General features: G+C 35.4%; 1 protein-coding gene across 1 annotated transcript; it reads right to left on the bottom strand.

The window, feature by feature from the left end:
* Window positions 1–23492: 23492 nt before the first annotated feature.
* Window positions 23493–24214, bottom strand: LOC128579613 (p53 apoptosis effector related to PMP-22-like). The gene has a single exon (XM_053581600.1). The coding sequence runs from the start codon at window positions 24212–24214 to the stop codon at window positions 23633–23635; it is 582 nt and encodes a 193-aa protein (XP_053437575.1). The 3' UTR covers window positions 23493–23632.
* Between the last annotated feature and the right edge of the window lie 441 nt (window positions 24215–24655).

The raw sequence follows: 24655 nt of genomic DNA on the forward strand, positions 1-24655 counted from the left end.
TTTGTCTGTGCATGGATATAGGGAAAACATATGACTCAGTCCAAGGCAGAGAGACATGACAGAGCTCATTTGTCTTAACTCATGCATCTTTAAAAATCCAGCAAAATGTTGCCTTCTGAGAATTCAAAATTGAAGAGAAGGGGCTGGAAATCTCTTTCTAAGTTCACTAAGTATGTGAAGATCATAGAAGATAACAAAAGGCAATGGGAAACGAGGTTGTTCAAAATACTGAGGTTAAAAAAAAATTTAACAAAGAGCAATGTTGTTTGTACATGAAACATTATTGAGATATAATCACATTTTTCAAATGGTCTTTCTAGTATTAGCTATTAGTCATTTTTGATTTAGTAACTTTTTTAGATGTGCTTGGAAAGAGAAATAAAGGGATTCTGGAGTTCTTGGATAGTAAAATAAGAAAATATTTTACTATCTTGAGAAGGCTCTCAACATAGCACAGTAAATGGAATCAATTCAGGAGATCACAGTCTTTAAGCAGGACTGTGTGTTCTATCCCTCTTTTCTCCTTCCAAAATGGTACCACAACTTTCTGTGATTTTCTTTTTTGTATCTGTGGGTCAATTTTCAAAGTGTGTTCAATATTGTTATTGTCGATTCAAAATGTATGTAGTATTATGTCCACGTTGTAGGATACAAAGGTGGGAGAGGCAGAAAAACTGTCAGGTTAATCAAGACATTTGGAAGGTGTCTTGGGTTTTGAAAAAAAATAATAAAATATCAAAAGGCGACACGGAAGGGAGTTTATGTTGAAACTGGTGTAGAAGACCCTACACCAAGCTGGGTAGTAATTACTCTGGTCTCCTAGGATTTGATCTCACAGTGTGGGAGTCCCAACATGTTAAGCATAATCATTGGTTGATTCAAATTGGATCAACAGTCACATCCCAGCCCAAAAAAATTACTTGTGTTTGGCTCCCATCAGCTTGGCTTAATCCTTCATGTTTCCAGGTAGAATTTGCCTTGTCATCAAGAGCATTGAGTAAACATGAGCTATGGGAGAAATCTTGTTTCTTTATTTCTTTTTTTTCCTTGCCTCCTCATTGCTTCTTTTACTGATGCCTTTTGAAAATGCAAATGGTTCGTTGCCAGCTTTCTGAAGTCCCCAACATTTCTGGAGCCCAGGTACTATGGCACTGCCTGGTTCTGTACAGGCGAGTCTAACCCTGAGTGTAATCTGTACTTTCCCATGAACCTAAGCCCTAATGTTCATCCTGTCTTGAGTCTTCAGAAACCCACTACGAAACTGTCCTCATCAACTTCTAGCTTTGACATACTCTGGGCCTTTGCCATTGGCTCCACACTCAAGTCTGCCTTCTACTTCATAGGCCTGTGTGTATAAATATCTCTCATTTTCTTCAGAAATCCTCGAGAAATGGTCTCTATGCATATAAACTGATCCCAGAAAGGATCACTAACTCCTCAGTTTTTCCAGAGTTAGTTATGGTTTTGAATTGTAGCGACATATATCACTGTTATATTTGCTGGACAACAGCTCCCAGTTAGGAGGGAAGTTCTTGATGAAAGAAATATGTGCACTGCCTTCTTTTTCTCAACCTCTGACAAACACAGTTACTGAATATGAATCCTATGATCTATAATCATACAGTTTTTACCTGAGAGAGATCTGCCTTATGTTCCCAGTTTCTAAACTATGGGACTATGTTTCTAAACTTGGGACTTATAGGAAGATTTTTAACTCTTTCAGTGTCAAGGTGTTCACAGTTGCAAAATAGAAGTAACAGAACCTATACCACAAATTATTTTAAAGTTTAATTGAGATAACCTTAGCAAAGTGCACAACATCTTAGTAAAAGAGCTACTACTATTTTTTAGTAATATTACTGTTACTACTGCTGTAAAAGCCTGAGTATGTATATGCAGAAAGCAGATTTTGTATTCTATCTATACTAAAGAGTTGTACAAAATACCCCAAAGGAATGCTTCAAGATCCTGATACACAGCTGAGTAACTTAAAATGCTGTTGCTATAGAGTTCAGAAATAGCTCCTTTGCTTCTTGCTTTGGGAGGGAATTAAAACTTGGTAAAGATGATCCAGGGAGAGGGAAGATTCCGAATGGTATCATTCTTTCATCACAAAGAAACTAAAGGTGACAGGGAAACCTAAACTTAAACAGTTGTACAAAAGGATGGTAGTGATGTGGCAGCCTCTGATCTCCAACTTTCAAGCTGGCTGCCATGATGACACAAATTATAAAGGACTTGACATATGTATTTATAGAGTTGAATTGCAATGTTGCCTTGCCTCTACTGAGCACAATTGGCAAGGCTCAAAATTATTTAGAACCGCATGTCAGAATAGCTTACAGACTGTTTGATATTTAAATATCAAACATGGACATTGAACAATAGAAGTTTCTTAGAACTTCTAACAAATAGAAGTTTGTTAGAAGTGTTAGCATGGGCAACTCTTTGAAAAGTCTCGGTCATTCTTTACTTTACTTGTGAAATGTCTCTTGGTTTGTGACACTTAGGAAAGATTCCAAAATGTGGCACATCTTGGAAGACTACAAGAATACATTACATTGTCATGGAGGCATCTAAAATTAATGTTTCAGATATGTGGGGCTCAGTGCAAGAAAACTTTTTGCCAAGTACATACCCTCAGTTAAAGAAATCAAGGGTATTTTGATACTAGTATCCAGTTAGTTTACCAAAATTAACATTTATCAGGGAATATTTAGAGCCTAGTTATTTCTTTAAAAAATCCTGTTCATTATTTTTAAACTTATAATTTTATTTTATTTATGCATACACACTTGAATGACAACATATAAACATACAGAGGAAAAATGGCAAGAGTACAGAAAACGCTTTCACATCAATTGTTACTGTCCTTCAAAAGATTCAACTTCAGTCAGTGACTTGGGATTACATTCAGATAGCACTGAATTTTAAAATATAAGTTCATAATATCTCCTCTCTTATGAATACCATAATCAATTTTTAATGATAATGTTCTTAAAAGAATTTAAACCATCTAAAGCAATAGACTATGTGACATTTCCTTTTATTCCTTCTTCTAGTAGTTAAAAACGTAGCATAGTGTATTCATATATAAAAACAGGAATGATACACTGCTTTTTCAAAAAGAAATCTTTATGAATTTGAACAAAACATTTATCATCTTTTGTTCTGACTTTTGATCTTATACTATGATTTCTTTTTTTTTTTTTACAAAAGCCTGGCAGAGATTTGTGCTTCTTTTTTTAACACTTTCACCAGCTAGGGATGTAACTTAACCTCTCTGAACCCATCTTGCTAAATGGAAATAATGTCTCTCTTTTTGTCTTCCTGTAATTGACTGCTACCCATCCTAGGAGCTTCAGTTCAGATATCAATTCTCACAGAATACTTTTCCCAACAAATACTACCTTTGATGAATGCACCTCCTGAACTTCCTTATCTTTTAATTAATAAATAACTTAAAATTTACCAAGCAGCTTTCTTCTTTAGGTGACATTGTAACTATAAAAAGAATGACTATAAGCATTGATTCTAAAAACGTTAAATGAGTTAAGTTCAGAAGAGATTTACATTTACATAACCCACCCTTCTTTCCTTCATTCTTTGTAATTTTTATATATACCTCAAAATTTTATATATACCTAAAAGAAGTCAGGCCTGTAGTTGGCATTTTTGCACTTTTTCCTTTTTCTATATTAAAATGGCAGAACAGTTACAGGACACTTTAATTTAAGGTAGCAGATATTGATTACTTTAATTAATATCAATTTCTAAATAGCTATCATTTAAAAAGTTATACTGAAGTACTCTGGCAAAGTAAAATGGGCATTTGAATTATGGACAAAGTTGAGTGTTCTGTTGTTCACAAAAAAAACCCTAACACAAAATTCTACCGCAGAAAACCAATAAATTAACACCTTTCTATTTGAATCGTAGAAGTTTAGCTACTTTTAAAAATATTTCCTAAATGTTTAATCAAATGTTTTATAATTAACATCTCTGAGTGCATTAAAGTTTTCATATTTTCACATATATTGAGCACAAATATTTTGGAGCATATGTATGAATTTCATAAGAAAGACAGATATACATTTTAATAAATGACTTATAAAATGATTATCACACTAATTTTAATTAAAACTCAAAAAAGATACCATTATCATTACTGATGCTGATATTAAATTATTTTGGTATTTAAATCATGAAATTTCCAGAGACACAAGCAATTATCTGAAGTAAGCATGAAGTTTACATGTAGTCAATATTTTTTGAAGAATGCACATTTTTATGATTATACTAGTTGTCAAAAGACATATATTCAGCACAAAGTCAAATGCTTAGTAAATACACACAAGAAATAGTATTCTAGTTTAGTTCAATCAATCTGTGAAATTCAGTCGCCCATATGCCACAGTCTAAGTACATAATTTCCTCAGTGATATCAGACCTGGGCTGTCTTTAGTGTATTTGCTGTACTTATTTTTATATTGGTTCTCACGTTTCAAATTCAGAAGTACTTCACTGAAAAGGTGTCTGGATTTGGAAGAAAAATAAATGAAGTCCATTATTAAAAACTATAACTAACGCCTAATGTAAATAATTCATCCTATGTTTATTGACTTCTTAGATGCCCTGAGGTTATTTTATAAGAAGTACATACTTAGAATTGATCCTTTTCTTTAATCCCCATAAGCATCAGTAAAGGGAACACCATGAGTACATGAAATAGATAAATGTGTTTCCATATTCTACAAAAAGTTTCTTACCTGCCAGCCTGATAAAAGTATCATTTGTCACTATCATGTCTGTGCTGGGATCACTATGCTGACAAACCACACCTAACATCTGAGCAATCTAAGTGTCTGATGAAGCAGGTCACCAGGGGATGTGCTAGTGTCCTGAGGACAGCATAGTGTGCAGAGTAAAGCAAACATGTGGACATGTGCATGGATCAGGTGCATTTCTCCTAATCTGCGACCAGCAGTCATATTGCAATTGTATAAGGAGATGTGGAGACCACAAATGAACTTTCTGAAAACAGTCAATAGCAGCATGATGAGATAAAAGCATGAGTTTTCTTTTTTAAGTAAAATTATATTGTTCTTAATTTTGAACACCCCTTAGTAGATCTAGTTAGTTATTGATGATTTCAAGAATAAAAAAAAAACTTTTATAAGTAAGAACATTAAGCTCTACTGGAATATAGAAAGTGCAGAGAGAGCAAAGGAAATTTTCTATTTGTTTTTACAAAATCTACATATCAGTGATTTTAAAACTTTACAAATATAGTGGGGCAAACTATAGTAATAGCAATAGTATTAGTAGTACTAATACTACAACATAGTAATAGTAAATAGAATTAAACAAGATTCTTAATGAATACTATGCATATACCTAAATAGGATTTGCCTCAGAAATGCAAGATTAAAAATTAGAAATTCTTTATATTTCATCACAAGATGCAGGCTTATTCTGAAACTGATGAAACTTGAGACTCAGTATATTGTATTTCTAGAAGACCTTTCCATGGTAGCTTTCATCTTTCATTCTAAAGATAAGTCTTAATTTCATATTTCTGTATTCTTCTCTCAAAGAAGGTCCTTCAAACTGAATGTTTTAGGCCCTACATAAACTGGAAACTCTTTTATTTTGCCATGTTAATAATTGGTAAGAAAAAGAAACACCAAGTTACATTAAAATTGCATTTGATAAAAATTTAAATCTGTTTTTAATAGAATCTTAGAATATATGATACGGATTTGTGGTTCTATGGCATTGTGTTAAGACTCTGACCAAAAGATAAGGTGCGGCTTGATGGTAGAATCTTTAAAGATGCTATGAAAGCAGGTACATAGAATATCTCCCTCTCCCTTGATTTAATCCTAGGTCAGTATTATTAGGCACATTTCATATATATTCTCACACAATTATTGGGCCTTACTTAGTTGAAAGGAATAATATTGTTAGCAAAACAGATTTGAGTGTGGTCTTTGTACAGTTAACATAAATATAGAAGGAAGGTGATACCATTATTAATAGTTTCAAATATCCTAGTTGTTTCTTTGGAAGATTTAAGTTATTAGAAAAAATTATTAGGAAGTATAAGATCACTGTTTAAGATGGCTGGTTATGAATCACTTCAGAAATATAAATATTTTATAAAATGTAATTTAAAAAATTGTCTCAAATGTATAATAAAAAGTATAAAAATCAAAGAATGACCACAACATAATATGACCTATATATATGTGTCTATTTAAATATACATCAAAGATTTTAAAAAATAGGAAAGACTTTTTTCTTGGAGATTAATAACTTATTATAAAAATTGTTTATCTTCATTAAATTAATTTAAAATTTTGGAATATTAGAGGTACACGTGTTTTCTTCACATACTTGGTTTTTACACAAATTGATTCAGGTTTGTCCACTCAGTACACATTGTTACCAATAGGTGTAAGTTTACCCACCCCTCCTCCTGCCTCTCTGAGCATGATTTTCGTTAAGATTAACTTCCATATACAAAGTTAAATCTTGATCAGCTCCATCCTGGTATTGAGCATGTGTGTATGTTTCTCCATTCCTATGACGTTTCACTAAGTAAATACTTTAAAAATTAATTTAATATATAGTTCACAAAAGCATTCAAATCAGTGGGAAAAATTTTTCCACAATAAGAGATAATTGGCTATTCATTTTGGGCATGTTTTGACTCATTCTTTATGCTAAATTCTAGATAAAGAACTAAACACTACCAAAAAAAGAAAAAAAATACACACAAATGAAGTATTAAAATAAATTAAGTGTAAACGTGTCTAACTTTATGGTGTGGAAAATCTAATCCTAACTCAGATGTCACAACACCAACAGTGAATCTTAAGAAGGGCGAGAACTTGTATCTGATAAGAGAACTTATCAGAATCACCTTGGGTCATTATTGTATGTTACTGCATATCAACATTAATAAGTCATTACCATAAAAAGATATCCTGTGTGTACACACATACACACAGATATATGCACACGTACATAGTAATATACACAGTATTTATAAATGCAGTGTTATGTGTAATTTTATATTACCTTTGTATGTATTAATGTAGGGATTGAGGCTTAGAAGGATGGCCACCAAACTATTTCTAGTGGCTGCCTGTGAGTGGTGAGACTTCTTCAGGACATTTACACTCCTCCTTATATTTTTTCCTGTATTATTGGAATTTTCTGCAGCAAGTACTACATTTATGTAAAATATGCAATTAAGGAAATACACTAACAGATAAAACACTATCTCAGATAAATATATGATTTGAGTGTGTATGACGCTATTAATTTGTGCTCAAATAGACTGGGTGGTACATATCAATGAGCTATGAGTCATACTTCTAAAAAAACACATTCATCTATTAAATGGTCCGATTTTTCATAGTCACAATTTCAGAGAACTACATCACAGTAGAGGAACATGAAGTCATCAGCTACAACTGTCATAATTCCATATACGAAGAAAGAACCTCAGATAGTTTAAATGAGTTACTGAAATTTATACTAGAGGCTGAAGCCAGAACACAGATAATCTCTAAATCAGTGCTCTTTTCACCGTATCACTGTTTTCTTCCCATATTTCCACCACTACCCCATAGTCCTTGATGATGAATGAGTAATTAGCATTAGCGTAAGCAATATTTTAAGACAGCATGAAATTCATACCTAATGATGATGAATTACTAATTCTAGAAAGCGCTTAACATTTTGCATATTGCAGGTTTTGTATTAATTAAAAAGAATACGTTTTCAAGCAATCCTGTACTACATGACCCTGCTAATGTTTGTCAGGTATTCAAGTGCCTTCAGATAAAGGACCCAAGGTGACTCTGCGTCTCTTATCCTGTCTAATTTGGTGATTTCTAGATGACTGACACACACACTTGGAGGCTGGTTTCTCATTAAGTCAACGTGGGATTGAATTTGTCAGGCATTTTATCCCTTCATGTTTGTAAAGTTAACTAGAGACACAAAAGTGACCAACATGAATTAAAATTAAGTGCAAATCAATCTGGTAGAACATATTGAGTAATACAAGAAAAAAATCAAACAAAACAATGCTTTTATCAACTTAAAAGGAAAGATGTAACAATTCCCCCATGCAAAAAAGATATTATATTTCTTTGTTTATTATGACAGTTTATTGCAAAGCTTATACAACATTAAAAAAATCATTGATAGCCCACAGACAATTGATGACAATCTATACATAATATTGTTAGCTATATCTTATATCTCTGATGCATTTTAGAAGGTGATGGAGTCTTTAATCTGTTTCTCTTTTCAAATCCAATCCTCTACCCTCCACATACCTTATGCCTAGCAAATTGCTTTGCAATTCTTCGTGAGTTTTGTTTAAAAAGAAATATTTTGCAGGTAATTATAGTTAATTTTTAATGTCATAGATACTATTTAATTTAATAATAGCTAGGAATAAAATAGCTCACATGCCATACCTCCCCAATAGGAGGTAAATGAATTCATGGGAAGATTGAATAAAATATCCATCAAAAAAAGAAGAAAACTACCTGAGAAAACAAAGTATTCCAAATTAGAATTCTTCAGTAAATGTAGGCCAATATTCTAAAAGGCCTATTACTTATTTAGAATGTTCCCTCTCTTACCAGGTAAGGGGAAAATGGTATTATATTAGGCTTTTCTAATATGAAAGCAGTGGAGGAGTAAGACATCGAAGCATTCATAAAGATGAAATTACAGTAGAATGAAAGAAACAAAATAGTTGTATTTTTTCACTACCTTGTGAGAGATATATGAATTGAAGATGTGTGAATATTAAGATTAATTTGAGGAACTAAAGAAAAACCTGTGGAATTTGGAGTTTGGTGATGGGGGAGTCTGAGACTGAGTCACAGCTCTGCTTTCTTTCAGGTACAACCCTGGGAAAATGATTGGACTTCTCTGAGGTTCACATAACACCTATCTCACAGATACAGAAAGATCTGAGTTGTCAATAACTAATGCTGATTTCCTGCTCACTGTGTACCAAGCACTCTTGTAGGGTCTTCACGCTGACTGGTAAGCTATCATACTACAGTAGATTTTATAATTATCACTATTTTACAGAAAAGCAAGCAGGGGTTAAGTAACAAGCTCAAGACCTCATAGCCAGTGATTGGAGAATCTATGTGCACCAGATAATGCAACTCCAGAAATCACACATTGCTGTCAGCAAAATGTGTCAGCTGCAGAGGGCGGATGTTCAGTAGAGGAAATGGTAACATATGTGTTTGTTATTATCTGCATCCATTGCATTGCAAATTCCTGTGAGCAGAAAATTCTGGTTCATTGAATGAATGACTTTTATTTATCTATTAGAAATTAGATTCACATAACCTTTTAAAATCATCAATACATGTTTTTGATTGTGCATTGAATGTAAGCTTTTCTACTTTTTCTGAGTACCACCTAAAATAATACAACAAGACAGCTTTTTTTTTTTTTTTTTACTTCTCCTTGGATTCAACAACTGTTTTTAAAACTATATTTTTAATACACATAGCTGGTAGCCATCATTGTTGGAAACACTGATTTGAAGAATGGAGGAGTTGATCAAGATGTCTGTTTTTTCTTTGTGTTTAGTTTACCTTATATAATGTAAAAAAAAAAATCATCTTTAAGATGTGAGGAAAAGGCATTGAGAAATCCATGCAATGTATAAATAGTCTTTGGGTCAAAAAAGAAAAAGCAAAACAGAGCATGTACCAATTGTCATTTCAGAATGCAATCTCAAGGTATTTTTTAAACAGCATTTTCACTGGGGTATTTTTTTAGAGCAAGACTATCTTTAGCTGTTTTTGAAAAGTTAAATGTTTCAAACAGTGCATCATCAAACATTCAATCAGATAAAACAATACATGTAAGAGAGGCATCTGTAATATTTTTTTCATACAATTACTTTGGAATATTATTAAGCATCGTGGGCAATTTAACATTTTATTTTCTTGTGCATTTATAGAACAGTACAAAAGAAAATGGTATTAAAGTAAAACTTTAAATTTTTTTAAGTATTGATACTTCAGGAAAGATATTTACTAGAGTGGTTCCTTGATTCATTTAGACATGAGAACATTGCTTATTCACTATTCACAACTATTTAAGGATAAACTTTGATGTAATTTATAACACATAGAGGGCAGGGCAACACATTGGTGTGAGTACTGTAAACACACTTAATTTATTATATCCCTGATTAAAGGATTTAATATTCCCATGTTTCTCCTCAGTAAAATAAAATATCATCAGTGTCTTCCTAACAGGATTGTCTACGGTTCAATTCAAAATATTTGTGGATATGGTGGTTTGGGGTGGTGGCACTTAGTGAAATTGGATTCATTCTTTGTCTCTCCAGGTCAGAGTCCTGGAAGTAGCATCAGGAGAATTATGAAACATACCATTTATTTTGGTGAGCTCAAGATCAGTGTTTCTAGGCTTGAGTCAATCCCATCCTCCTATCTTCCCTGATCCTTGCCACTCTGAATAGTCTGCACAGCTATTCTTAACTTCCATTCTATATCACTCTGGACTATGTCTCTCAGAAAGGTTTCTCCAATGCCAGAGCCACCTTACATTATGCAGAAGCCCTGAGCCCTGGGCCATTCATTATCGGATGAGAGTATGCCTTTTTAGGCCCAATCTAACCAAGAATAGGACAGCCTTTTCTCTCCAATAAGTCTTCATTAGGACATTTAAGTGCAGAATTTGGAAAAGATGGCTCATTCATTCATTTGTACTAATACTGTATTTTGCAAGTATCAGCTGTGTTCTAGTGACTTGACTTGTTCTAGAATGCAAAGAAACAAAGCATAACTTTTGCCATCAAAAATAATTACTACCCTAGAGGTGAGAGGTAAATAGATGAGAAAACAGGTGGTTATACGACCAGGTACTGACTACTAGCATATCAAGAAATTTTGATTTAGGAAAAATGACTTCTTTTTTTAAAGTAAGTAATAAATACTATTGAAAAAATACTAGAATCAAGAAAACTAGATTCTAGCACTATTTATTCCACCATTTCTTCACCTCAGTTTTTCACCTATAATATGAAGTAACTGGACTAGATAGACGGTTTCTGTTAAGTCCTTACAGCTCTAATATTTTATGTGTCCTATTAAATTACTCCTGAACTAATTCATCTATCTATCCCTGTCCATCTAGATAATGTAAATATTGCTGAATCAAAGAGAAATCTGTGTACTTAAAAGGATTAAACTATTCCTGAACAATAACAGAAATTTCTTATTCAATTAAGATATTCTGTGTGTGTTTTTGTGTTTGTTGATTCTGTTACTTTGTTCCTGCTTTTCTTTACATGGAGTGTCATTAATCTGGATGTTCTATAGTATGAATGTAGATGGCATTTGGCCCATTGTCTCACAGAACACAGCTGGGTGCTAATGGTCTGATTAGCAGGCCCTTATGTGTACTAATGGTGTAATAGAACTGGGGTGTTTGACTACTGAAGGAAGCTCATTTTAAACATTATGAGACTAACTCAAAATACATGTATTTGTTCACATAAATACCCTCATACGCCTTCTAACATATTAGAATTTGTTCAACAATATCAGTGGGAATGGCTGGAAGATGGAACTAATAAAATGAAAAGGGAGGGCCGGGTGCGGCGGCTCATGCCTGTAATCCTGGGACTCTGGGAGGGCTGGGCACGGTGGCTCATGCCTGTAATCCTAGGACTCTTGGAGGCTGAGGCAGGTGGATACCTTGAAATCAGGAGTTCAAGACCAACCTGAGCCAGAGCAAGACCCTGTCTCTACTAAAAATAGAAAACTAGCAGGCGTTGTGGTGGGCACCAGTAGTCCCAGCTACTCAGGAGGCTGAGGCAAGAGGATCACTCGAACCCAGATTTGTGTGAGCTGTGACACCACAGCACTCTACCCAGAGCAACAGTGTGAGACTCTGTGTCAACTAAAAAAAAAAGAAAAGCGAAAATGGAGGTACCATTTTACAAAAACCACTTTTAAGATCACTGATAATCTAGCTGGCCGTTGTGGCGGGCACCTGTAGTCCCAGCTGCTCGGGAGGCTGAGGCAAGAGAATCACCTAAGCCCAGGAGCTGGAGGTTGCTGTGAGCCGTGTGACGCCAAGGCACTCTACCAAGGGCAGTAAAGTGAGACTCTGTCTCTACAAAAAAATAAATAAATAAAAATCACTGATAATCTCCTTTTTTCCCCTAATCCAGTGTTTTCCCCCCAATCCTTTTCTTCTCTATAAACACCATCTTAGATGCATAGTATTTTACCAGTACAAAGAGCGTCCCCAGCTCGTCTGATACTATCTTCATTCCTATGCCAGTTAGTATCTTCTCTGCATCATAACTATTGGTTACGTAATCGATAAGACTATGAATTTTTTGAGTCCAATAACTATGTTTTTTTCCTTTCTAGTCCACCATATAACCATACTAGAGGCTCAATAAAAGTTGTTAAATCAGAAAGTTGATGTAGGATTACAAGGAAAAATTCTAGAACTATGCTTACTCTTCTAAAGAAATATCTGCAATTAAACAATCAAAAACATTATTCATCCCCCCTTCCCCGCCACTTGTTCACAGCAACCTGAAACTGTTGAGCTTAAGCCATTCTCTGGCCTCAGCAGCCGGAGTAACGGGCTTGTTTTTTTATACCATGTTGCCTGATGTAGTGATTTTTGTCAAACTATTTGAATTTTCTACTCCTGACTGTAGCTCGTGTTTGAGTGATTTAAGTATTATCTACACACCCCTTTAATTAAGGTTTAGAGTGTATGCTAGTTTTTTTTTTTTTTTTTTTAAAGAACATCTCAAAGGATGTTCAGGGTTTCATCTTGCTGATAACTTGACCTAGTTCATCACTGGTTGAAAATTCATTGTTTAAGAATCTGACAATTTTGTATGCACATGAGCATTCTAAATGTTCTCTACATTAACTTGAAACTAAAAATAAATGACAGAACAAAGAATATTATAACCATTGCCTTACATACCATAATGAATTAAAAAAAGGATGATTTTTTTTTCTTTTGTATATACAATGACCAAGATGACATTACCTGTGAGGGTCTGACATTTCTCTTCAAAATTTGGTTCTTGATTATATAAATTTAAGACAAGAAAAATGTCCTTCTGAATAAAAAGTAATTTATACATTCCAGCATCTTGAACTGGAGGAATATATACAAAAAATAGTTCAATATCCGTGAGACTTTTCATGTGCAGCGTCAGTCAGAAAGAGACTGCTCCCTCATCATGGTTTTATTCACACCCTCTCAGGATTCCAAACATAGAGACAATTTCACTCTATGAGTATAGAATATGTTGTCTCAGCAATTATGTTAGTCTCGTTTTTTCTTCTCTCTTTCTAAGCAATTCAGAAGTTTTTGAGAATATTCTGAAACTCCATTGAATTCATTATCTATTTTTTATGTGCTCCATAGAAAACCAGAAGTGATTCAGTCATTCATTCAATGACTATTTTCTTAAAGGCTCTTTTGTGACAGGCAGGGATTTGGGGACTATGAATCCAGCATCCCAGCAGACAATCCCCAGCTCATATTAGGCTTACACTCTAGTGGATTGAATTTAAGACTAAGGTTGAAACAATATTTATTTCATTAAGGGTACACAAATTTACTAAGCAAATTTCTACTTGATAAATGTGATAGCACTTTAAAAACAGTGTATAGAGGATAAATGTTAACCTGCAAGATAAATATTTCAATGAGCCTGCAGATCATCCAACAAAAAGCAACAAAAATGATAAATATAAATTATCCCAAAATTTGGGTATTATGTTTCTTTTACAAACTATCCACTCAGCTTACTCTGATGCTAAAGCAGATAAAGATAAAATTTTCTTCTTCTATAGTAAATTATCAAATCTTTTCTTTGAATGTCCCCTGGTCAAAGTAGCAATTGAAAAAATTGCATACGATTTAGTGTTTACAGTAAGCAACATGCTTAAGTTAATCAGTCACTGTATAAACGAAAAGGCCTTGAATTGGGAATCCCACAATCTATTTCTAGACTTAATTCTGCCATATGTACTTCTTACCCGTTAAACACTTTCTTAGTCTATGAAATCAAAGTTAGACCAATTAGTTTTTTTTTCACGTGTGTGTCATTTGCAAAATTGCAAAACTATAGGTTTGACTTTTGAAACTGTATGAAAGATTCAGATCAGGAATACCTACTGTCAATAACTAAACACAATCTCCCCTCCCTGCCTCTCTCCCACTTGACACTCACCATAGCCACACACACTATCTGTTAGTTATTCTTTCATACTTTTATACTTTGCCACAGCCAAAAACTAAATTAAATGCATAATAAAGTATACTGGGAAAATACTCTGCTGCAGAAAGACTTAACTTACAATAATTTACATGGTAGAACATGAATTTGAATGTGAAGTTTCTCAGGTAACCAGAGAGTTTAGGTCAGGTTACAGCCATTCCTTTTACTCAACATGTACTTTAATGAATATAATTACAGAACAAAAAGGTTTATAGAGTTTTCAGATACTTTTATAGTAGGGATTCTTTAAAAATTAAAGAATGATTTATAATAGAAAACACAACTTGTCTGTGTTTTGTTTAGAAGAAGGTTAAAAGAAGATTGTCCTTTATTCTGTAACTACCACGATGAGAACATTGGAATATGGGTAACTCTCCTTTAAAGTGGACACGTTATTCTAAAGTGCATGCATGATTTGATTTAACTTTTTTTTTTTTTTTTTTCAGTTTTTGGCCAGGGCTGGGTTTGAACTCGCCACCTCCAGCATATGGGGCCAGTGCCCTACTCCTTGAGCTACAGGTGCCACCCGATTTTATTTAACTTTATATGCACTAAAAACCTTAAGAATACCTTTTTGTCTTTAAAAAATAAAATAACTAATCTGAATCAAACAGGAGATGAATTAAGAGTGAAAGTGGCATACTCTTAATTTCCTCTTTCTTATAATTTTTCTATTTACTTTAGGGGAAAAGAAAAAAATTGTTTCCTCGACATGAGACTTAAGAATTCTAAGTCAATTGTGTAAATACATAAGATGAAGGTGAAAGTTCCAAAAGATATTATTTAAATACATTTTTAAAATTTCTTATTTTTTTATCGTTTGGGATTAATTGAGAGTACAAAGAATTAGGTTATACTGATTGCATTTGTTAGATAAAGTCTTTCTTAAATTGTGTGCCGCCCCCAAGAGGTGTGCCATGCATCGTGCCCGCCATCCTCCTCCTTCCTTCCCTCTCCCCACTTGCTCATTCCCCTACCTCCCCGTTTTAGCTCATCTGCTGCCTTCATATTACAATTAAGTACACTGGATCCTTGCTTCTTCATTCTTGTGATACTTTACTAAGAAGAATGTGTTCCACCTCTGTCCAGGTTAATACAAAAGATGTAAAGTCTCCATCTTTTTTTAGTGGCTGAACAGTATTCCATAATATACACAGACCACAGCTTGTGAATCCATTATTATGTTGGTGGGCATTTAGGCTATTTCCACATTTTATCAATTGTAAATCGAGCTGCGATGAACAGTCTAGTGCAAATATCCTTATGATAAATGGATTTTCTTCTTCTGAGTAGATGCCTGGTAATGGGATTGCAGGATCAAATGGGAGGTCTAGTTTGGATTTTTTGAGGATTCTCTATACTTCCTTCCAAAAAGTTTGTATTAGTTTGCAGTCCCACCAGCAGGGTAAAAGTGTTCCCTTCTCTCCACATCCATGCCAGCATCTGCAACTTTGGGACCTTGTGATGTGGGTTAGGTGATATCTATGGGTAGTTTTGATTTGCATTTCTCTGATGATTAGGGCTGATGAGCATTTTTTCGTGTGTCTGTTAGCCATTCATCTGTTTTCTTTACAGAAGGTTCTATTCATGTCTCTTGCCCAGTGATGTATGAGATTGTTGGGTCTTTTCTTGTTGATTAATTTGAGTTCTCTAGTTGATTAAGTTTCAAGCTTTCATCCAATTCGTACTATGCAAATATCTTTTCCCATTCTAAAGGTTGTTTGCATGGTTTTTATTTCCTTAGCTATACAGAAGGTTTTCAGTTTAATTAAGTCCCATTTGTTTATTTTTGTTGTTGTTGCAATTGGCACAGAAGTCTTGTTCATAAAATCTTTCCCCAGGCCTACATCTTCGAGTGTTTTCCCCACACTTTCTTCAAGGATTTTTGTTGTTTCATGCCTTAGATTTAAATCTTTAATCCATCTTGAGTCAATTTTTGTAAGTGATAAGATGTGTGGGTCCAGTTTCAGTCTTTTACATGTGGTTATCCAGTTCTCTCAACACCATTTGTTGAATAGGGATTCTTTTCCCCAGTGTATGTTCTTGTTGGTTTTCAAAGATCGGGTGGGTGTAAGAGGTTAGTTTCATCTCATGGTTTTCTATTTGGTTTTCTATTCTCATGGTTTTTATTTTCAAATGTCAAAGTCTCCAATTTTGTGCCACTATAATGTTGTTCTGATCACTATGGTCTAGTATAGCCAAAAGTCTGGTTGGGTGATACCCCTGGGTTTGTTATTATTACTAAGAATTGCCTTAGCTATACAGGGTTTATTCTGATTCCATACAAAATGAAGAATTCTTTTTACCAAATTTTGAAAGGATGATGATGGTATTTTAACAAGGATTGCATAGAACCTGTAGATTGCTTTGGAAAGTATAGACATTTTAACAGTGTTGATTCTTCCCAACCATGAGCATGGTACGTTTTTCGATTTGTTAATATCTATTCCTATTTCTTTTCTTAAGGTTTCATAATTTCCTTTATAGAGGTCCTTCACCTCTTTTGTTAGGTATACTCATAGGTATTCCATTTTATTTGAAACTACTCTGAGGGGAATTGTGTCTTTGATTAGCTTCTCATCTTGGATGTTATTAGCATATACAAAGGCTACTGATTTGTGGACATTGATTTTATATCCTGAGAAACTGCTATATTTTTTATTACTTCTAGGAGTGTCGTGCTTGAGTCTTTGGGGTTCTCTAAGTATAAGATTATATTGTTGGGAAAGAAGGAGAGTTTGACCTTCTCTGCATCCATTTTGATGCCCTTCTTTCCTTCTCTTGCTCAACTGTGTTGGCTAGAACTTCCATCACTATGTGAATAGTAGTGGTGATAGAGAACAATCTTGTCTGGTTCCAGTTCTAAGAGGAAAAACTTTCAGTTTTACTCCATTTAATATAATATTAGCTGTGGGTTTATCATAGATTGCTTTGATCAGATTCAGAAATGTGCCACTTATGCCTATATTCTTAAGTGTTCTAATTAGAAAAGGATGCTAAATTTTGTTGAATGCTTCTTCTGCATCTATTGAGATGATCATATGGGTCTTTGTTTTTGTTGTCGATATGGCAAATTACATTTATGGACTTGCACGTGCTGAACCAGCCTTGCATCTCTGGGATGAAACCTACTTGATCATGATGAATGATTTTTTTAATGTGTGGCTGTAATATATTGGCTAGGATTTTATAGAGAATTTTTTCATCTATATTCATGAGTGAAATAGGTCGGAAATTCTAATTTTTAGTTTGGTCTTTTCCTGATTTTGATATCAGGATAATGTTTGCTTCATAGAATGTGTTGGGAAAGATTCCTTCCAATTTTTTTTGAATGGTCTCTGAGGTATGGGCATAAGTTCTTCTTTCAATGTTTGATAACATTCTGGTATGAAGTCGTTTGGCCCAGGGCATTGTTTTGTTGGGAGATTTTTTTATTGTTTCTTCCATCTCAGTTCAGTTCTCAAAATCTGTCTGTTCAAGAGATCTATTTCTTTTTGATTAACTCTAGGGAGAGGGTGTGATTTCAGGTATAGTTCCATTTTCTCCACATTGTCAAATTTCTGGGCATAGACTTTCTTGTTCTCAGAGATCATCTCTTGTATCTCAAGCATCTGTTGTCATGTCACTTTTATCATTTCTGATTGGGGTTATTGGAGATTTCACTTTTCTGTTTCTAGTTAATCTGGCCAAAGGTTTATCTATTTTATTGACTTTTTTGAAAAAACAACTTTTTGTTTCATTAGTTTTCTGAATGGTTCTTTTGTTTTCAATTTCATTCCTGTATGATTTAATTTGGTTATTTCTTTTCTTCTGCTAGGTTTGGGATTAGATTTTTCTTCTTTTTCCAATTCCATAAATGATTCTTGAATTTCTTGATGCATTCCCTTTCTGCTTTTCAAATGTAGATATCTAATGTGATTAACTTACCTCTTAAGTCTGCTTTTGCTGTTTTCCATAGGTTTTGGTAACTTGTATCTTCATTGTTGTTATGTTGGAGGAATTTAACAAGTTTCTCTTTTATCTCTTCCTGAACCCAACTATATTGGGCATAAAGTTGTTTAATTTCCAAGTCTTTGTGTAGGGATGAACATTTTTGCTGGAGTTAAGTTTTACCTTTATTGCCTTGTGGTCTGAGAAGAGGTTTGATTGAGGTTTGATTTGTATCCTAGGAAGTGGTTGATTTTGTAGTATATATCATGGGCTGACAAAAAAAATGTATATTACTTAGCTTTGGGATGGTGTATTCTGCATATGTCTATTAATCCCATTTGTTCTTGGGTCACACCTTAAGTCCTTTGCATCTTTGCTTACTTTCTGTTTTAGAGGATATGCTCAGTTTTGTAAGAGGGATGTTAAAGTACCCGACTATTACGGTGTTATGGGATATAATACTGCTCAGGCCCATCAAGGTCTGTTTCATAAATCTGGGAGCACTTAAGTTGGGTGCATAAACATTTAAAATTGAAATGTCTTCTTGTATTGTTCCTTTGACCAGTATAAAGTATTCATCTTTATCTTTCTTAAAATTAGTTGCTTTTAAATCCACTTTTATCTGAAAATAAGTGTGAAACCCCTCCTTTCTTCGGATTTCCATTTGCTTGAAAACTGTTTTACATCCCTTAACCCTCAGTTTTTATTTGTTCTTCAAGGCTAGGTGTATCTCCTGGAGACTTTTTTTATCTAATCAGCCAGCCTATGCCTCTTTAGTAGTGAATTCAGTCCATTGACATTTTGAAGAGAATGGATAAGTGAGGTGGAATGCTATTCATCTTATTTTGTGTGGTTTTTTCCTTTGTGCCATTTGGATACTAAGTGTTGACCTTTAGCTTCTGGATGTTTACTTTTCTGATGGTCAATTGTGATGTTCAGTATTGACAATATGTCTAAGTATTTCCGGTAAAGCTGCTCTTGTGGCAAATTTCCTTGGTGCTTGTATATCTGCAAAAGAGTTGATTTCTCCATCAATTTTGAAGCTTAGTTTAGCAGGATATAGAATTCTGGGCTGAATTTTTTGTTGTTGTTTAAGAATATTGAAGGTGGATGGCCATGCTCTTCTGGCTTGGAAGGTTTAAGTCGAAAAGTCTGCTTGTATCCTATTGGCTCTGCCCTGGTAGGTCAGATGGAGCTTACACCTGCTGCTTGCAGAATTTTTTTCTTTCATCTGGACATCAGACAGGTTCATTCCATTATGTCTTGGAGAAGTTCTGCTTGAGTTGACCTAGGATTCAAAATCCATCTGAAAGGACTGTGTTGGGTTCTTTAGTAAAATTTGACTTTTCATTTATGATAGTCTCCAGTATTGCTTCCGTTCCTATGGGACAAACTTCTTGCCCTTTAGGATTCCATATAATATGTATGTTTGAGCACTTCCTGGAGTCTCATAGTTCTCCAAGCACCTATTCTGCTTTCTCTCTCTTCTGCATCTTTAACTGCCTGGATGAACTCAAAATTTTATCCTTTATCCCTGAGGTTCTTTATTTACATGGTCTAACCTATATTTGATACTTTCTATTGCATCTTTACATTCCATCATTGTCTCCTTCATTTCCTTAAGCTCCACCATACCTTTTCTATATTCTACATTTCTCTCATCTGACTTTTGGTTCTGTCTTTCCATTTTCTCCTCCACTCCTTTTATTGTCTCCATCGTCTACATTTTAAATTCCATTTCTGTCAAGTTCATTAATTCTTGATGGGTGGAGTCTTCCACAATAGCTGCCTCATGGTCCCTTGGGGGAGTTCCTTTATTTTGTTTGTTCATGTTGCCTGAATTTTTCTGTTGGTTCCTCCTCATGTTTCCTTCTTCTTATTCACCTCCTTGTTTTCCTTTTTTCCTTCTCACTGCCTCCTTTGCTTCAAACAGAAGTCCTTGCTCTTGATGACAGTATGTTGCAATATGTTGTCAGGACACCAGGTGGCACTGCAGTTTTTTCGGTGACAGAGAGCACAGCTCGCAAACTCTATGGTCTATATTCCAAACTTAGTTGCCCTTGGTGGTGATCATCTGATTGTTTCCTCAGCATTCAGACCCTGCCAGGTTGGGATCTTAAAGCTCACAAGAATCCTTTAGGGGCAGGTCTCACGTGAGCCCCTGACACCAGTTCCTGTGGGGTGTGGGAATCCCTCAGCCTGTCCCAAGAGTGGAGTTCTGATCCTGGGAGGCAGAATTAAGATGGCTATGCTTTATTACCTTGCTAAGACCTTCTTACAACCTTCCCACAACAGAAGCCCTCTAGCCTCTGAGACCTTCTCAGTATGGCTGCCTTGCCAACCACCAAATCTATGGCAAGTCTACTCCAGCTGATATTCAAATCTGGTTGCTGTATGCTGTTTGAGTCCGCCCACTCTTCCAAGCTTTCCACTCAATGTGCAACTTCCTCCAACAATTGAAAGCTTCAATAAGGCTTCTTCCCATCCCAGACCACTGCAGGGGCCAGGCAATCCCAGCCAATAGCAAACACTTGCCTAATCGATCAGATTTTCACAGCTCCAGATCATACGCTATATCCAGCTCACCACCTCCTCACTGTGTTCCTGAGCTATGACTGGGTAAATTCCCTGCACCATGTATGGCTGGGGTCTCTCTTTTTCCCCAGTCATTCCAGGACAACTCCGCTGAATGAGCCCTCTTGTCCACTATCTTGCTGCAAATATATTTTAGATGAGATCATAACATGCATCACAGTCCTTTTAAATAAATGAATATCATGTTACCCAGTAAGTAGGTGAGTATGAGGGTCTTTAGAGCAATTTAGAAACTAATTATGTATTGAAGATCCCTTTCCCCATATGAATATTATTATTTTGTGGACGGTCTAAAAAATCCAAATCAGAAATGCTCATTTTAACCTGAAGTTATGTGATACATTGTTCTTTTTTCTAACTCATGAAGTCATCAGTGGGATCATACCATGCTGTCTGAATGCTGGAAGGTCATGATGTATAGATGTTGATGAGCATCTGTAAGGTTTTCTTCCTCAGTAAGGAGGGAGATGGAAGTCAAGTGTTAAAAGTCTAGGAAGCTCTCATGTCTTGCCCCCATAAAGTGTGACACACACCAAGGCCCCACCCCCCTCCCTCCATCCCTCTTTACCTAACAATTGCAATCAGTGTAACCTGGATTATTGTACCCTCAATGAATCACCAACAATAAAAAAAAAAGTCTAGGAAGCTCTTTCATAAATCACAATACCACATTAAAGTATAAAACTAATCATATCAACTAAATTTATGTTTCGTGGAAGAAGCTGTTAAAGAAAACTGCAATTACTTTTTCCCAGTTCATATTGTTTTATTGGTGAGATTGTATTGCCATGATTTTACTTATTTACCTTTCAGAGTCTTGGGCATCATCGTGTGGAGCCAGGAGCCAGTATCTTGGTTATGACACATGCTGAACACGGGTTAGTTACTCACACGTTCTTCCAGAGTATTTGCCATATTGACCAAATGGAGCGAGAACACATGCTTAAGGCAGTTAATTCATCTTTAACATTATTTCTATATACAGTTCTCAGCATATATAAATAACACCAGCATAGATTATTTTGAATTCTAGGAAATTATATTTACTTTTTCCTAAAATTTATAAAGAGATATTTTTAGATGTTATGTTTCATTTATTATAAAGATTGTTTTTTTAATATTTCCTATATGATATCACTTTTTAAAAAAATAAAGTAATTGTGTGTCCTAAATAGATAAATATTGTTGCTATATTTTGTTTAGTAGGACCTAGAAATGAGACTCATAAGAGCTATATATTTTCTTTTTTTTTTTTTATTGGTATACCTGGTTTATTGGGAAAAATGCATAAGGAAAAATTCAATTGTGTATTCCACAACTTACAAAATAGTAATTTGATATATAAAATGAGTTAGTTTTCATTATGTAAGTATAAATGTTAAAAAAAATACACAAATCATATATATGTCACTCAGAGAAACTCACATCCCTGAATTCTCCTGTTGCATGTTTTACAAAAGACATTTTATATCTGTTTACCCAGGAAGACCAGGCATTTTTTTTTTGGAGATAGAGTCTCACTATGTCACCCTCAGTAGAGTGCTGTGGCATCACAGCTCACAGCAACCTCCAACTCTTGGGCTTAAGCAATTCTCTTGCTTCAGTCTCCGAAGTAGCTGGGACTGGAAGACCAGGTTTTTAATTACATGTAGTTTCTGCTTATAGCTGCCATCTATCAGAAGTGGTGTCTACATGATGAGGGCCCAGTTAAACCTGATATTTCAACAAATCAAGCCACTTCTTCAGACGGTTTTAATGATACTTCAGTGATAGGAATGGCTGCCCTAATGCTTTACTATACAATCTAATCAGAGCTATCAGTCATGATGTATTACACCCCGTCCATCTTTCAATCAAGTCAATGCTGGTTCTGCACATATAGACACAAAACAGTACAGATCTATTAATAACAGCATTTGCCCACACCTTAACCCCATAAAGAAATTTGAAAGAGAAAATTTCATCTTAACATTTCACCATTACAAAGGCCTTACTATTGCCACAGGCTTTGACTATGAAACAATACTTTCCTAGATGACATATCAGAACAACATGAAGCTTAGCAAAAACATAATTATTCAGAATATTAACTATAATTGTCACCAATTGATATGCATTTAGGAAACTATTTTGCTTCTTTAAATAGTGAAAGGCTTAAACACACACACTTTTTTTGCAGTTCTTTTAGAATGTTTGGTCACTGACACTTTTTACCAATTACATCAGTCTTCTTCTTACCCCTACTACACCCAGTCCATTCTATGTGGAAATGAACAGAAACTTGATCAGATTATTAAATCTTGGAACACTTCCCATTTTCCCCTTATCAAATGGTAAGTTTCGTGTTCGTATTCTCTTACAAGTGCAATATAAATGTTATGGAGAGGGCGGCACCTGTGGCTTAAGGAGTAGGGTGCCGGTCCCATATGCCGGAGGTGGCGGGTTCAAACCTAGCTCCGGCCAAAAACCAAAAAAAAAAAAAAATAAATGTTATGGAGAGATATAAAGAAATGTCAGCATAGCACGAGTAGTTAGTGAAAAGAAATATCTCGTTTAACTCCACACATATATAAAATGTGAATGTGAAAATGTAACACTAATTAATATTTACTCCTAAATTATTTTAGCATTTCTGACTATTTACTTTTATGAACACTGCCAAAACATAGATACAAAGTAGGCTGGAGGAAACAGTTTCGTTCTCTGGAAACCATTTGACAGCGATGATTTTCTTCCGCTCCGGCTCCCATGTTAGGCGGGTGGGTAGAAGTACCTGGGCTTGGCGTTGCCCAGAAAGTCGTCTTGGTAGTTGGGGAGGCAGCAAAAGAAGAAGGAGCAACCGATCAGGATAATGGTGGCTGCCCACCCAAAGCCGTAGGCCCAGTTATAGATGTAGGTGACAGCCGGGTTGGCGTGAAGGTTAAAGGTCTGCGTGTACTTCACAGGGTAAATTATCAGTGAGATGATCTGGAACACAGCAGCCAGGGCCAGCAGGCCTCCGATCACTCTCAGGAAGACAAGCATCTGGGGTCCACAGACGGCAAAGAAGGACAAGATGAAGCAGATCACCAGGATGATAAAGCCACAGAAGAGCGTGGCGGCGGCTGCTCTTCCCCATGCGAAGTCCATCAGGCTCTGGCAGCCATTGTCGTAGGACCCGCTGCCGCCGCCCTCATGGAAGCATCTCCACCACAGCGAGGACGTCTGGATGTGGTCGCTGGATTGCAGCCAGCCGCGGCCAGACAGCGCGAGGATGTCGAAGGCGATGGCGCTGAGCAGGAGCAGCGGCAGGATCCACCTGCAGCGCTCGCAGGCCAGGCCGCAGCACAGCATGTCAATGGTGGCCGCGCGCAGCGGAGGAGCGCGCTGGGCACGGGCGGCGCGGAGAGTCAGAGCTATATATTTTCAAAAGGCCCACTTCATAACTACCTTGCCTGTTGTGCACTGCAATTGATGTTGTACTCATATGAAGCCAGTAACCTATTGTTTATTATAGACCCATTTTGTCATTTTGATGGTACAGATTCCAAGTATGGCAATCTTTTCTCTCTCTGCTTCACTGGCTACATGACTTCCCTCGGCTAAGACCATATTCAAACATACGCTTGAATTTCATAAGTTATGACAGCCTGAGGACTGAATGGGAATCCTATTAGCTGACCTAGGAGATTAGGGAATGATAAATCCTGATGAGCACTCACCGTGCATAGCTTACTATATTAAACAGTTTTCTCTTTAACATACTCAGAAAAAATTCAAGTAAACATAATTTAA

The sequence above is a fragment of the Nycticebus coucang genome, unplaced genomic scaffold (genome assembly GCF_027406575.1).
Source record: "Nycticebus coucang isolate mNycCou1 unplaced genomic scaffold, mNycCou1.pri scaffold_85, whole genome shotgun sequence".
Classification (NCBI taxonomy): domain Eukaryota; kingdom Metazoa; phylum Chordata; class Mammalia; order Primates; family Lorisidae; genus Nycticebus; species Nycticebus coucang.

What these genes read in the sequence shown, in the direction of transcription:
- LOC128579613 (XM_053581600.1), bottom strand. Translation starts at nt 24,214, where the DNA reads ATGCTGTGCTGCGGCCTGGCCTGCGAGCGCTGCAGGTGGATCCTGCCG.